Source organism: Choristoneura fumiferana, chromosome 18 (genome assembly GCF_025370935.1).
Source record: "Choristoneura fumiferana chromosome 18, NRCan_CFum_1, whole genome shotgun sequence".
NCBI classification, from domain to species: Eukaryota; Metazoa; Arthropoda; class Insecta; order Lepidoptera; family Tortricidae; genus Choristoneura; species Choristoneura fumiferana.
Genome location: NC_133489.1, coordinates 10,160,396 through 10,177,704, shown reverse-complemented (window position 1 = coordinate 10,177,704; position 17,309 = coordinate 10,160,396). Strand labels below are relative to the sequence as shown.

Here is a 17,309-nt window from a genome sequence, read left to right as displayed (position 1 = left end):
AAACAAGTAGGTTATTATGTCATGGGATATTTTGGGAAGAGTACGTTATGCCAAACGATACATTTTACTAAATAATACTTGGTAATATGAAACATGTAAGTAATTATTTGTGAAACAATAATTTGCCAAAATAAATATTAACTGTAAAATTGCGATGACTTTTTTTGCCAAATGATAATTTGAGTAAAATATTTTGGGATGTGATACTTTGGGAAACGTTTTTTGCCCATACATTAGTAATCCGTTTGCTACTTATATAATTTATATAGACATGCATATGCTTGTCGATATAACTACTTTTTAACGATTTCAAAAAAGGAGGTTCTTAATTCGATTGTAGTTTTTTTAACGTGTCTTACCTACTACACCTCTCCATTTCTTCCGTGGATATCGTGAGGCAACTGAGGATATAGGTTAAGGTATACCGTAGGCGACAGGCTAGCAACCTGTCACTATTGTACCGTTTTTGTCAAACTTAAAAGCTAAAATTGCTAAAAGTGGCTCCGAAGCGGTAACGTTTCGTGTGGCTCTGCCTACCCCATTTGGGAATACAGGCGTGATGTTTGTGTGTGTGTTCTTTTCTACTAGCTGTTGCCCGCAACATCATCTACGACAAATTCATTTATCGCTGTTTCACGAGAACTGTGTTATTTTCAAGGATACAAATTATCCTCGTACATTCTTCCCTGAGACTTAAATTATCTCCATACAAAACTTATTTCAGATCGCTAAAGCGCTAACGGCGCTAGCGGCTAAAGCGTGAAGAAGGAACAGACAGACGGAGTTACAATACAATACAATAACAGAAAAAACAGGTCAATAGAGATTTTTCGAGGTAAGCAATAGGTACCTATGCTGCATTATTGCTCCAGAGCGATCTCTTTAAGGCAATCTTTACAATAGACAACCGATTTCGATAAAAAAACAAACGTTCTCCCTGGTGTAATGATAACGAGCTCAACTACAATCAGATCTGCTGAACATGCGTCACGCACGGGCGAAAGCGAAGCTAAAAAATAAACGCAAACATCCCGCGCAATCTCGTATGAAGAGCCGTATTTTTCCTTTATTTCGAAGTTGACGGTAAGAGGTCGGAGTGTAAAGGGGGTCGCTTATTTGCACGTGTTTAATTCACCGCCGGTCATGTCTGCCGGACGCTAGTCCGGCTCCAGAGGGCGGAGGTTAATGAGAGCGCCCGTACTGCCATTGACACTCGCTGGTGTTTGATGCTTAGCGCGCTGGTTAATTGGTGTAGGGTGAACGTAACGTGTGATGTTTTTGCAGGGTTTTCTTTTAGCTGGTATATTAGAGTTCGCTGTATTCAATCATACTGTAGTTAGAATACATTGAAAAACCAAAACAGGATAGCTGGAGCCAGAATCCAACCACGGTCCTCGTAAATGTGCAATGTGACGCGTGCTTCGCCATATTCATACAATTAAGCGCTAACTGAAAATTGTACAAAACACCATTTTTAATAACTGTATACTTATCTTTTGATTGCGTTGATTTACAAGTTAGATTTTTCATTGGTCCAGGGGGTAGCAGTCCTGAGTATTTGATCATTTCAGCGTGATACCATTACGCGTTCTTGAGAAAAAGCGTCTTGACAAACGGACAACAAAGTGAACCCATAATCCGTTTTCTCCTTTTGAGCTACGGAACCCTAAAGTATTTCAGTGGAATAAACTCGTGTCTCTTTTGCATTCGCGAGGGCAACGGTACTTAGCCCGTACCTATCTGCGCGGAAAAATCCGCACCAAATGAGCTGTGCGGAAGCTTTCAGGCCCATTTGCGGAGCTCGCAAATCCTAGAGAAAAAACATTACTCCACTCACGAGCGGCCGCTCTGTAAACTAAGTGCACATTTTACTTTATTTATGACGTTGCGAGGCGTGACCACTCATATGAAAAATAAGAATCTACTAAAACTCGTTCATTAAGCTTCATACAAGGCAACATTATTGTAAATCCGAAACAAGAAATAATTAAAAAAAAATATGCAAGCTTTATTGTTGATCGTCATCTGTCTCGCTAATCCTGCCGTGAAGCAGCATTACTTGCTCTGTTGTGTTTCGGCGTGGAGAACAAGACAGCCGGTGAAATTACTCGCACTTGAGGTATCCCATCTTAGGCCTCTAGGTTGGCAACGCACCTGCAAGCCTCCTGGTGTTGCAGGTGTCTATTGGCGGTGGTGATCTCTTACCATCAGGAGACCCACTTGCTCGTTTGCCATCCAGTCGAATAAAAAAAATATTATTTCATTCATTGTATATTTAGACGACCAGATGGCCTAGTGGTTAGAGAACCTGACTACAAGGCTTGAGGTCCCGGGTTCGATTCCCGTGTCGGGGCAGATATTTCTATGAAAAATACGAATGTTTGTTCTCGGGTCTTGGGTGTTTACTATGTATTTAAGTATGTATCTGTCTATATAATTATCTTTATCCGTTGCTTAGTACCCATAACACAAGCTTCGCTAAGCTTACTTTGGGACTAAACTCCAATTCAATAGAATCTGACAATCCTGTAGACACTTCCAGCCTACTAATATAAACACCGGGCTGCCTAAGGCTTTGTGATGTGACTATTATTCTTTTTTGATTCCTTTTAGATGATAATTGCAACAACAGGGACATATATAATCAAGTGTGCCCACGATAGGGTGTCTTAAATATGTAGAAAATTGACCGATTCTATTGAATTGTACTTTAGGTCAATTGGTGTGAATTGTCCCGTGATATTTTTTTTTTTGTGGCGTTCTAAGGGGGAGGCCTTTGTCCAGCAGTGGACGTCTTCGGGCTGATGATGATGATGATGATGATTTATTTATTTATATCATTATAGTCCAATTTCAGTTCAATTATTTGATGATCAATATTCATATTAAATATAATGACCCGGATAACTCACGTCTTAAATCAACGTCAACGTCAACGTCGGATTTAAGACGTGAGTTATCCGGGTCATTATATTTAATATGAGTGAGTCTCACGGTAGTTTCATGATCAATATTATTTTCCAGTGATTATACTTAATTAATTTTTAAGAAACCATTTCTATATTGATTGGTGATTCAATTTTAGTGACACATCCTATTATTTTGGAACCCAATATAATTATTTGATGATCAATATTATTTCCGAGTATTTTTAAAACAATATTTTGGTCACCGTTTTAATATTATTTGGCGATTCAATTTACAAATATTATTTATTCGGTCGCCAAAAACGCATTTATTAGGTGATCAATAAAACCATACCCATTAATAAATACGTAGCTTAAAAGGAACAAAGACTAAAGTTTTAAACTGATCGCAAATTTGAATTAGAGTGTAGCCTGAAAACATACTGTAGGAGATTTCCCTTGAATGAGAACCGCGAGATCACAAAAGACCCCTTGGGAGTTCGCAACCCACAGTTACGATAATAATACTACTCTGTGAATGGAAGATGTTATAGTTTAATCAACTAGGCGGAACATTTTGAATATTCTTCTCATTCTTATTCGTGAGGTTTAAAGTAAAAATGTGAAAAAAAGTTTATAGTTACGTGGATTTATCGAGTTAATTTGGCTTTTGAAAATTACTTTTGTAAGAACACGAGACTTTGTAATAATAGTGTCCGACCGAAATATTTTTTTGCCGAAACCGAAACCGAAGGTTCGGTTCTGATTATAGTTTCGGCCGAAACCGAAACCGAACCTTTTATAAACGTGATTAAAACGTGGAATAAAATGTCAGTGGGTCGTTCTTTCCAGACATAAAATATGAAAAATTAAACATCTCGCTGGCCTAATATTACACGGTTCTACATTTCACTTTTATCGAATTGAAATTTTAATATTATCATAGTGAAACTGGGTCTAAATTAAACAACCCTAAAAAGTGAATATGTAACATTAACTATAATACTGAGGCAGCGACCTATTAGTTATAGATGGTATAAAATAAAAAAATAAAATGATAAAATATGATATGTTGTATTTTGAGTTTTTATTATTGTAATCCCAATCAGCCAGCCTCGAAGGGCTAATTCAAATTTACTTATTACTATAGGAATCTTTTTGTTCTTTATAACATTTTAAATAATACACACCCGACACCCGACATTATCCGAACACCACCCGAAAGTACGTTGTAAGTTTCGGCGCGGCTGAAAGGTTCGGCTGTTTCTTAGCCGAAACCGAACCTTTATATTTAGGCTGAAACTGGCCGAAACCGAAACTTCGGTCTGGCACAAAATAATATGACCAAAACAATTATTTGGTGTTCGTACAGTCAAGGGAATAAATTTTGGTGTCTGTGCAGCGTCTAATATACAAGGTGTTAATTAAATAACTGAAAACCAGAAAGTAGTTTGCTCAGAATCGAGGGTAAAATCAATTACACTATGTTTTTAATTAGGTTGAGTTTGTGTTTTTAAATCCCTTTTTATTGCATCCAGTCTAAAAGTTACCACTGCAACAGGCGCATATTAATTTTTAGCGAGGTTGCATACTATTTCGATGTTTTATTACTGGCCGTTTTGCTGTCAATGTGTGATTTTCTTCTAAAAACGTCAAAGCGCAACTGACAAGTACTATGATTGGTTTTCTGGAGTCTTTTTGTATTTTTTATTTCAACTCCAAATTTGTTACTTTTACGGGAATCCCGTGAAACCATGTCAAAAATACAATAGTAAAACCAGAAAAAGAGACCAGCGCTGGGAATCGAACCCAGGTCCTCAGCAATCCGTGCTGCGTGCTATAACCCCTACACCACCGTTAGACAGGAGTCTAGACACGAATTTCTCCTATGCACACATATCTCAGGTTGCTTTTTTCCCATTACACTACTTAAGCAGCAGCCCTAGCGACACCTATGTTTCGCTCTCATCGAGAATGAAAAGAATGTGACGTCTCTCTATGAGAGCAAAACATAGATGTCGCTAGTGCTGCTGCTTAAGTAGCGTAGTATTTTGTCTAACAAAGGCAGTGTCAAAGTCACAGAAAAAAAATCAAATGAACTAAAGCTGGAATAGCTTTTGTCTTTTGTTAATAAGGGGCATTGAGAAGTACCTAATATGGTCAACGTCTCAGTCTTGTATCGGTGGTTTAGAATGTGCGTTTTCTGTCTGTCAGTCAGTTCAGTCAGTTCTGTCACATTATCCTTTTATAGGTAAAGATTGATATTCAAAATCTTAATAGTTATTCAATGTGTTAGGATTTAAATACTTCATAATGGCCGTTAACTGTAACAAATAACCAAATTCGTTTTAATAAACTTTATTTAGAACGGTGTTCTTATTCGGCATAGTAACATTATGCAAAACCTTTAGTGATTCGATAGTCTATAATATAGATTTAACAAGATTGTATAGGTAGGTAGTAGATGTTAGTTTATATATCAATTATTTGGCATTAAGTCAATGGTTTCTAGTCACTGACATAATCTGGGTGGTGATTGAATTCCTTGTATTTAGTTACAGGGTGGCTGTTATCGCTATAGTATGTACTTACTGTAATAACAACTACTTTTACATTTATATTTGTCTGAAATTTTACGAAGCTACTAAACTTTTAATTGCTGGCTTCAATTTACAAAAATGCTGTTTAATATTATTTTATACCTAATAGTTTTATAGAAAACTATTCAAGATAACCTCGTCTTCCCTCCATTTTTCGTTATAAATTTATTTTGGACACGTACACTCAATACAAAAGTGATAGGGCCCGACAGAAGGTAATATGCGAACCATTTTGCCCCGTCTTAAACGCCGGGACGGCCACGAGGTCAATTCGTCTCAGAACAGGGAAGGGAGGAAGGGAGAGAGCTAATAAAATGCACTAACTTTTCTTACCCATAAAATATGTAGTGTAAAAGGTACACTGCAAAGGTACACAACGGGGAGCCGGCGAGTCCGTAAATTGAAATGTCCGCTGACCCTCTGAAAGGTGAAAAAATATTCGCGCGATAAATAGGTATATCAACTCCTCTCGAATATGCAATGACTTTATTAAGTTTTCTCTTGGGTTTGTGATCAGGTTGCACGCGGGTATGACTGAAAAGTACCTATACAAAAGAGGTTTTTAGTTAATTAACCCAACTATCTGTTGAATAACGATATGCCTTATGAGGAAGCTTAAAGTCACTCAAAGGGCTATGGAGTGGTCTATGCTCGGGGTTTTTCTGCGGGACAAAATCAGAAATGATGATATCCGCAGTAGAACTAAGGTTACCGACATAGCCCGAAGAATTGCGAAACTGAAGTGGCAGTGGGCGGGGCACATTGCTCGCAGGACTGATGGCTGGTGGGGTCAGAAGGTTCTCGAATGGCGACCGCGGACCGGGAGACGAGCTGTCGGTAGGCCTCCAACAAGATGGAGCGACGACCTGGTTAAGATCGCGGGATCGTGTTGGATGCGTAAAGCACAAGACCGGTCTGAGTGGAGAGCCTTGGGACCTAGTGGACGTCTTTCGGCTGACATGATGATGATGATCTGTTGAATTATTCCGCAATAATTTGAAGAGACTCTGTATAGATAGATCATATCTGTGGACTAGGTACATACATTCATATTATAAACTATATTATATAGGTACATATATTATTTCACAGCGATATTATAAACTAAAAATGAAATTTTGTTGCAGGTACAACAAGATCGTGACATCACAATAATGATAACAACACAAAATAATAAATTATAAATCATTTTAGCTAAAAGCAAAAGCAAGCGGTTTGTGGTAGAAAAAATGTGCCTATACTCGTAATAATTGATTAGTAGAATTAACCCGCTTAAGTAGAGATGCCAAATTTTAAATTGGTCAAAGTATAAAGCCTACATTAGGCCTAAAAATCTTATATTGTTAAAATTAAATTGTAAAATAATATTTCGAAGATGTTGCCTGTTCCTCAAGATCGTATGTCTGGACGGCGGAGCAGCTCCATAGTCAGTCGGACGTTGCTCGGCCGTCGCGCGTCGGTGTACGTCACTGGCAATCATCAGGACCCCGCAAAGGTAAATTCTATTACTTAGTTGTAAAAGTAACTTGTGATTATGATTGCAAAGCTTAATAAAATTTAAGACAAGTGTTCAGTATCTCGCTGGGAGGTTAAGGCTTGTGTGTTTAGTAAAAAAATATGTCGTATTTTCTAATAATTATATAAGTACTTTTTAGAATCGTCATAGGAAATAAGTGTTTATAGCTAAAAGGTTGGTTCGAGTTATTTTAAAAGGCTACCATCAAAATAGGAAACTAAATCTTGAAAGACGTCTTTGAATTGCGCGCTTGGGTATCATCGTATAATATAGATGTAATGAAAAAAGTTTTTGCACAGGCCAAGTTAAAATCAATATTATGACAATGTCATAACACGGAAATACTTTAATACATAACATGGGAAAACTTTTCTCCCTTCAACTATACGTAAACATGTAGGCAGGTACAATCGAGGTCAAAGATATGTTTACACTTTACTGCCTTATCGCTGTCACTTTATCTTTGAAAATACCTATACCTATACAAAATTGTCAGTGACAAGGTACCAAAGTATAAAGATATCTTTGAACTCAACTATACAACCGATAACTTGAGTGCGCGTTAACGCTGTGAGAATAAACCTTCGTACGCCGGCAAGTATCATAAATACTTATTCAACCACATGTAATAGGTTTCGAGCGATTTCAAGTTAACGTAGGCACCAATAGACTACACTTCCCGCCATTCTTGCCGTAAAAGCTATTACGGCAAACAGTGGCGTCCACCGCATAATTCAACAATGCAAACAGACCCGACCTAACCGAACGCGTTATATTATTTATTCGATCAATGGCCATAGTTTTCCCTACGATCTCACGGATCCCGGTAACAGCTGACCGGAATTTGCATTATAAATGGTTGGTACATAACGTTCGCCAAATTGGTCTATTAGAGAACATGAGTTAACTAGGGTACCATTTCCCAATCTAGATTGCGATGCGTAATTGATTAAAACCCAGTTCTCTTTGTTATTTTTCGATAAGCACAACGACTATAAAAACCAAACCAACTATTAGAGCTATCTAGCTGGCGAGAAAGGAGACTATTAAAAAAGCTAAAGGCCAACCATGACTTGGTATAGGTAGTTAAATATAAAGCCTATCTTTTAGCAAAAAACAAGCACAAGCACGGTGATAGAAATGAAATCAACGCCATGTAGGTATATATTGCTGAATGCTTATGAATAACTCAGACAAGTTTAAGTACAGTCACCAGCACCAATATCTGACACAACAAGCGTGCATAAATATCTGATACGACTCTATTTCTAAGGACGTGTCAGATATTTTTGCACGCTCCGCTGTGGCAGATATTAATGCTGGTGACTGTACTGACCTACTCACTTCAGTTGATACTTATGCGTCGCTACGTCGAACTACTCTATTTACAACGATGCAGTACTTCAGTCAAGACCTTTCATAATCAGCTAAAAAATGTTTACCAATCGCTCTGTTTATTAAAACGAGGCTGAAAATATCACACAAATCAATATTGGCGTTAGTTTCATAAGGATATTCTATGGAAAATCTATTATTATACCCGCGAAGCATCTTCTAAGAATATTTTTAAGTACTCAAAGAAGCCCACGTTTTATGCGATTCCTATGAAACACGGTGTTTACAAGTGGAAGACACTTTAAACAGTGTATTTCATTATAATTTATAGGTCTGAGAAAAAACACCTCGCATCGGGAACGTGCGTCGTTTGTAAAGGGAAGAACTTTTATTTGTTTGTTCTGAGAGTGTTAGCGTATTGAACAAGTACTTACGCATTGTTTGGAAATTGTTTGTTTCAATTCAGTTGTTCTTATGGCGAGAGTGCGGTGCAGGTACTTGCGAATTAATTGCGTGTAAACTTAGTACAGACCATGCCACGCGTGACGTGAGTGGTGACCGTACATAATGTCGCTCTAAAGGAAGAAAAGTTCTACATAAAATATAGAGCTCAACATGGCGTGTGCTATCTTGAGTAAAAATGACAGCCTTATAAAATGTAATAACTAAGCGATAGTTTTTTGCTCACTGTATAACAATAGGACTTAACTAAAAAAAATATGGGATGGTAAATAAACAGATGTTAATGCCATTCAATACCGACGAATTTGACGACCGAATGACTAAGTTGGTTAGAGAACCTAACTACAAAGTTTGAGGTCCCGGGGTCGATTTCCGACCGGGCAGATATTTGTATGAATAATACGAATGTTTGTTCTCGGGTCTTGGATGTTTCATATGTATTTAAGTATGTATTTATCTATGTAAGTATGTTTATTTGTTGCCTAGTTAGTATCCATAGTACAAGCTTTGCTTAGTTTGGGACTATGTAGGTCAATTGGTGTCAAGTGTCCCATAATATTTTTATTTTTATTGATACGTAGCGTTCCCAGCGGTTATAAATTTAATACTTTGTTTAACATCGCAATACAATATAGGCTAGGATGCATACGCCGACGTTTGCCTCCATACTCCATTCATGCTTGAAAATGAATTTTCGTATGGCAAGTTAAATTACAGCATACTGCAATAATTTTGCTGACAAATGATGTTGGCCGCGAAACGTAAACAAAGTTAATTTTCTTGAACTCTGGCAAAAGGGAAACAGGTTCTTGCTTTTAGATGATCATTTTATTTGTCACACAAGTTACTTAACAGGCTATTTGTGCGCGAAAAGTAAGTTTTGAACATTGAAACTTTTGGTAACGTTCTAAATTGCGTTCTACATTTCAGTTAGCGGCTTTGTCGCTTGTTTTTGTTTGCGGGTGTCTCGTTTAATATGGCTATTAATTTTCCACTGTTTATAGGTAGTTTAAGTTTGCGTATGCGAAATGAGCTGGGCCGCCGACTGAGTTTCGTGTTACCTATAGGGTGCATTTTATAATTGACTTTCCTTCGATTTTTCAATATTGGTATTTATCGTTTACATAATATTTTAAAGCAAAAATTAAAGAAAGTCTCTATATTTAAACTCAATCTTTGCAACAGACAAATGTTTTATTTAACACACATATATTATTTCTAAACCGTCGTCTACAATTTGTTCAAAAACCGCAAATTATGACCAGCAAAATGATAAACTGTCTTGTTACAACAAATTTCTTATCTGTAAAAATGTTATCCCACTAATTCCCACTTATAATATTATACATGCGAAAGTTTGTAAGTCCGTTTGTTTGTTACCTCATCGCGTCTAAACCGCTGAACCAATTTAGAAGAAATAAATACTGGTTAGTTTTTATCCTGCAAAATTGCATTATTGGAGACTACCCAATGTTTTCAAGATGAGTTTTTTGGTCAATTATTCTATTTACATTAATTAAAAAATTTAAATCCATTTATTTCATGTTTCTTAGACACATATGTTGTTAGTTAATAGTCGGGACTAAAAATAACGAGACTTAAACAATATAAATAAAATTAAATATCTAATCAATTAAATATTCTTTTAATTTTCAGGCGCATATTAAATTATTGGTCAAACTGTAAGAAAATTGAAATACAGATATACTTAAGCTAATAAAGGCTACTTAAATTTCAATTATTAAAAAATTACAGCGTACCTAAAAACGCAGCAGGCCTTCATAAATAAGAAAAAGAGAACGAAGATTGGTTTTTACATTCGAATTTTCTCTTTAATACCTGGACAGTAAGCACGTGGCAGTGACAGGCCAAGGCCCAAAAGCACCGGGCTGGAATAGAAATTAAAACGGCATAATGTTTCACATCGAAGGCTCTCGGCCTCATTTTGCAGACCATCTGTCATACTACGCCTTTATTAGAATTTCAATTAGAAGTAACAGTATTCGGACCAACAGTTAGATATAGGTCAAAATTATTAATTTATTATAATATATTAAATACTACCTGTACCCGCGGCTCCGCCCGCGTGGAATACGGTCTGTATCAGAAAGCGGCTAATTCATCCTAATTTCTTTCCCTCTCCCCTGGAGGCGGGACTTGAAGCAAAGTTTACAGATAGATACGCTAGAGGACTGTAGCCTAGATAAAGGTTGCGTACGATCTCTTTGGGATCGCAACCGAGACTCGCGCTGGCTTGCCGTTTCAGCCGAAAGCGAAGCGGCCTGCCTGGCTAGAGCGCCACTGAGTCTCTCACCGCCAGCTCACCGCGGTCTTTTTCAGACTCCTGAGACTATGCCTCTCGTAGCCTCAATGCGTTGCGAGACTTTCGCGAAAGATTCCACTTTTTTCGGGAAGGCATGGTAACGCTTATAAAATGCGAGTCCCAAAATCGTTTGACATTTACGCCGCAAACGACAGAGAAAAATGTTTTTTTTTTTAAAGTAACCACCTTCGTAGCCATTTTTAAGTGCTTAAAGGAGGCGATATGGATGCGATACTCGTATAATATCGCTAAGGTAGGTATAATATATGACCGAGTACATTAATAATTTTCTATTATTTCGTAGTACGAGTATATATGAAATAGTTATGCAATTATACGCGTGTTGATAAAATATATGTGTTGATTTTACCACTATGTAAATGTAATAGTAGATTGATAATCAAGGGTGGAAAGAGACCCATTTCACCCGAGATATTTCTGGAGCTCGAACGAAGTGAGACTCATTTCGACTGTGAAGAAAGTAAAATACTACAAAAAAATTAGAATAATAATAATAATAACAGCGAGGAAAAGCTGCCAGCATTCTTGGCACCATGGCACAGGGGCCTTTATTAGATTTATATTCATTTTTAATTTTTATTATTAAGTTTTTATTGTGTAAATCATTTGTAAATATGTTATTTGTTCCAATAAAGTAACGAAAATTAAAAAAAAGAATAATAATAGTAAATTGAATTTATATTAAATATAATGACCCGGATAACTCACGTCTTAAATCACACACACCGATGACGCAGCACGAGTATTTAACACCGTTTTCCAACTCGGAGTTACCGTCCAACCACTATCCCGGTTTAAATTCGGCCGACGACCAATCTCGATGGCTTCACGCACCTCCGACGGTACCTCCGAGTTGAAAAACGGTGTTAAATACTCGTGCTGCGTCATCGGTGTGTGTGAACGTACCTTTACAGAGCGATGTTGTTAGTGTTGTGTGCTACCCTACATTTGACAGTTGTAATGATGATGAAAACGCGGGTAGTTGTGTGCCGGTGTCAGTTTCGTCGGGTAGTCGCGCGAGCAGAGCAGCGGCGCGCAGTGCGCGTGTTGCAGCAGCCGCTGAGTCGCGTTGCTCCGAAGACAAAGGGCTACGGATTAGCCCGAAACATGTCGAGCTAAACTCGATTTAAGACGTGAGTTATCCGGGTCATTATATTTAATATGAGTGAGTCTCACGGTAGTTTCATGTTCAAAATTGAATTTACTTATATCCAACCTCCAACGGTACCTTTTCGACTGGCCACTTGCCATGGCCGACTATAAAAAAAACGAGTTGGTCACGACCAATGAGCTTACATATATACAAAACTGGAGGTTGAACGCCGAACGAAGAAGTTTGACCTTTATTACTTATTTATATGTTCCATCTTTTTCTTTCACACTTCACGAATGACTTCCATCTCTTTCGTAACCTAACTAAAGAAAGAGATGGAATATGTTCGTGATGTAATGAAGATCAAATTTCTTGTTTCAAACGGATGTTCAGCGTTCAAAGTGTCATTAACGTAACTCAATTATCTTCGACTCCGTGGCTAATCGAAAAATTAAAAAAAAATACTTTCCGTCCTAGAGATGAAAACGCAATTTTCCACCCGGCTATCTACCCATGAAAATTAAACTTTCCGAACAGGAGAGATCAAAACACATTTTTATACTTGATTAATGCAATGATTACTTAATGTTTACTCAGTTCCCCAAAAGATGGCACTGTGCAATGTGTGCGTGTGCGTGTGTGTGTGTGTGTGTGTGTGTGTGTGTGTGTGTGTATGCGCAATTTATTGAGTAATAATAATAATAATAAAGCTTTATTTATTCCACATTAAATGATAGTCATAGTACTTTTTATTTACGTAATGTAATTTATGGTATTTTTTTATTATATTTTCATTACAATTTTAAGAAATAATTATAACATATTTCATGTTAATTGAAACATATAAAAGCTTGCCATTTTACCTGTTATTTCCAATTGTGTCATCACCTAATAATGATCAGTACAGTAACAAAATTATTTTAATAAAAGTGTTAGGTAAGTACTTAATGGGCGCATATGTTGAAACTAACGACATATTATCTACAAATTATAGGCAAATGAACCGAACATTCGGGCAGGAACAGTCGTGTTTATGTGGTATATTTATGCAAATTAAATTTGTCCTTCTTCCCTTCCGCATAATATAATCCACAAATAGCACTATAACCAATAATGTAACCACCACCGCTTATAATGGGGTACTATTAACACATGTTTCGACTTCAAACGGGGCATCGGCAGTACATGTTGATTGCTTGAATAAGAGTCTGTATTATTATTTTTTTACTTTGATATTAGTTGGAGAAAACGAATTATCTGGTCGCATAATGTACCATTTAAACGAGGCTAGTAATATTGTGCCAGTAGCTAATGCTAACAATGCTATGTTAAGTACAACCAAAGGGCTGAAAAAGTTACAAGTGATCGATTGAACGCTGCAATGTGTACTTTTGGCACAACTTAAGTGGCCTTATATAAATAAGTCCACAAAGACAAGTAATCACCGCTTTTTAATGATATTCGCAAAGACAAAGAATAAACGCGGCAGGGATATCAGGGGACTGATGCCGCATCGGTACCCCCGTCAATGTCAGACGCCGCACCGCAGCCGTAATGGTGTGGTAAGTCCTAAGTGTGTTAAGGCTTTACTGTGTGGTAACGCCTTTAGATTTTGATTCCATAGTTTTAAGAAGAAAAAGATTCTAAGCCGGTGAATCTTAAATTAAATAACGCAAAAAATAATATTTCATATGTTTAAGACCCTTATCACACTGGTGATTTGGGGGTGAGTTGAAAGCGAAGAGAGCCCGCAACGCTTACGTCGCGAGGGCGTAACGATATCGCCGCGAGCGCGCAGTGGTTTCGCTGGGTATAAATAGCGCCGAAGATGCCCTATTATTATTGTACGAGAGTGTACAATATGGCGTTTAAATACGCTGGCGACGAAAGCGTTGCGCGCTCGCTACGCTTTCAACTCGCCCGAAAATCGCCAGTATGATAAGGCTTTTAAACAATCATTTATTTCTTTTAAGAAGAGCTGTAAGCAACGCCAGCTTTGTTCATGTAGTATGTAATATAATATACTCAAAGAAAATGGTAGGCAGAAACTCGTCACACCGTAAAACTGAATAAAGAGCCTACGCACGGTTTAGTGGTCTCTTGCAGCGTCTTCCATGAGCAACATACTTACATGCATCTTGGTTAGCGATAAAAGCTTTCAGCATATTATTACAGTAAAAATAATTTCAAAGTAAAAAGCTCTAAGACCCCAGTGGTTAAATGTACGCTAACTACACATGCATTATTCCATTGTATATGGTGTGTAGGTAGGTCTCTAGCGTCTCCAGAATGTGCCCGCAGTTGCAGGGTTTACAATGGGAAGTTGGGCAATGACAATAGGCTTGCCTTATTGTTAATAGCATGCACATCACCACTCCTGATGGCTTTACGAACAAGAGCGCTTAAAATCATTGTACTAGGAATAATAATGAACAGACTACAAAGGCTGAAGAATAAATCATCATCATCATATCAGCCTTAAAATGTCCACTGTTAGACAAAGGCCTCCCCCATAGACCTCTAGTTGCTTCTGTTGGAAACGGCCTGCATCTACCGTGAATCCGCAGTTATCCGTCCATCTCGTTAATGAACGTCCTAAGCTGCGCTTTCCGAAAATAAATAATTTACAATTATTGATAAATAATCGTTCTGGTAACTTGGCGTAACTCACATTTAAAAATAAAACGTTAGTCAAAATGTTGTAAGGCCAAATAAAAAAATTGTTACGACTATTTTGCTAGGTACAGTCGAGGAAAATGAATCACATCCTATTGTCATGTTAACATTCCATACAACCTGCCAAAGAAATCATTGCGAAATTGATTCTGCAAAAGGTTCCACTCTGGTACGTGATTCAGTTTGCTCGACTGTACCTACCAGCTAACTTCACTCACAGGGTCAACCTGTCCCCAATTTTCTAATTTAATTATGCTAAATCTTGATCCTTAAAATGACACTTCCTGGTTTATGAAGTAAAGCGGCGAGATGCCCTTCATTACAGATACATACACTTTATAAAGTCCTCAGCCGCTTGACACTTGCCTGTTACTTTCTGCATAATTAAACTCGCCGAATTGGGTCACACCTTATTAAAGCACCATGAGTTTGAAAGTTTCATATCACAGCGCAGTGAGTAAGCATTCACGCCTTTGTTCAATACAAAATGAAAAAAAAAAAGAAAAAAACGCCGACAATTAAACGCAGCCAAATAAGACAACTAAAAAGTAAGAAATAATTATGCACTACCTAGCTGTTGCCCGCGACTTTATTTGTGAAGAATTCGTTTATCCCTATACCGCGGGGACTATGCTGATTTCCCGCAAAATTAGCCTAAGTTAATTTAGTATAAGTACCTAGTAATATTTTTTTTATCTAAGCGTCGTCGGTGTCGTGGGACCGCTACGGTTAACAGAAAACTAAAGTACATATGTTTCATTTTTTAAACCTTAGCGGGCCCCCGACACCGACGGCGCTTAGATAAAAAAAAATATTACTAGATACTTATACTAAATTACGACACAGACACACATAGCGGTCAAACTTATAACACCCCTCGTTTTGCGTCGGGGGTTAATAACATAAAATAAAAAGTACCTACCTATAAAATATAATAAAAAAATGTATGTAAAGAAATAAATATAATTAATCTATGAAAAATACGAATGTTTGTTCTCGGGTCTTGGGTGTTTAATATGTATACGACGATCAGATGGCCTAGTGGTTAGAGAACCTGACTACGAAGCTTGAGGTCCCGGGTTCGATTCCCGTGTCGGGGCAGATATTTGTATGAAAAATACGAATGTTTGTTCTCGGGTCTTGGGTGTTTAATATGTATTTAAGTATGTGTCTATCTATATAATTATATTTATCCGTTGCTTAGTACCCATAAGACAAGCTTTGCTAAGCTTACTTTGGGACTAGGTCAATTGGTGTGAATTGTCCCGTGATATTTATTTATTTAATTTCACTTCAACACGAAAAAAGCGAGAGATATGATCAAATGTGTTGATTACAATCTTAAATTAAATTTATGGTATTAAAAATATATAGATAAGTACCTAATAAATTACATGACAACGAAATATTTCCAAAATGTAGATTTTCCCTATCTTTTAATTAAGTATGCAACCTCGTTGCACGAAAGCCGCTTGTCGTGTTTTTTTTATAAAAGAATTCCGTATAGGAAATTCCTACAGTTGTAATAAATATTTGTTAAATTGAATGAATTTTTAACAAATCTATTTATGTTTATGTAATATATAATTTAATTTGTAAATCTTAATAAAATTCATATTTTAAAGGTTTAATAACATTTATAATAAATTATACGTTTATTGTTCAACCTTTTTAATGACCCCAAGATAAGGCTTTTTGCAGTATTAAAAAATAAGTGTGACATTAGTACAAGAAGTTACTGGAAACTTTTTTATGGTTTTAAATGTTATTATTATATTTGTTTCTTAATAATCGGATTCTATTTTAAATAGTTTTATGTGGTTTTATTCTTATTTAAATTATGTTCTCGCTGCTGAGGTGAAAAATTGTATGTCTCACACGAGACCAAAGTTTTTTTGAATCTCGTGTATTTGAATCCCTTGCTGCTCTCAGGATTCTAACCTAGAATCACTCGCTGACGCTCGTGATTCAATTATAGAATCCTTCGCTTACTCGGGATTCAAAATCAACACTCGCAACAAAAAACAACTTTGCTCTCTTGTTGCACAAATAACTATTATCCGCTGCTTTGTACCTATAACACAAGCTTTGCTAAGCTTACTTTGGGACTAGGTCAGTTGGTGTGAATTGTCCCTTGATATTTATTTATTTTAATCTCATTTATATAGGTAACTATAAAAGTATTAAAAATGTATGTATGTATGTTAATACTTTATTGTACATAAAACACAAAAATAATCCAAAAAGAAAACAACAAAACAAAATAGTACAAAGGCGAACTTATCCCTAAAAATTTAAACAGAGAAAAAACATAAAATGGCAACATTTATAAATGTAAGGCAAACCCTGTTGTCTACATGTGCTTTTTCCCCTGTTC

At 36.8% G+C, this 17,309-nt stretch overlaps 1 protein-coding gene across 2 annotated transcripts in view; it reads left to right on the top strand.

Annotated features, from left to right (window-relative positions):
* dcma (decima) overlaps positions 1–17,309 on the top strand; it is a 182,943-nt gene that overhangs the window by 25,240 nt on the left and 140,394 nt on the right. Inside the window, exons 2-3 of one of the 2 annotated variants that reach the window (XM_074101510.1) lie at positions 725–835; positions 6,634–7,001. In XM_074101510.1, the coding sequence (XP_073957611.1) occupies positions 6,882–7,001 (120 nt within the window). In that variant the 5' untranslated portion in view covers positions 725–835; positions 6,634–6,881. The remainder of the gene's footprint in view (positions 1–724; positions 836–6,633; positions 7,002–17,309) is intronic. The other variant, XM_074101509.1, reaches the window with a different exon arrangement.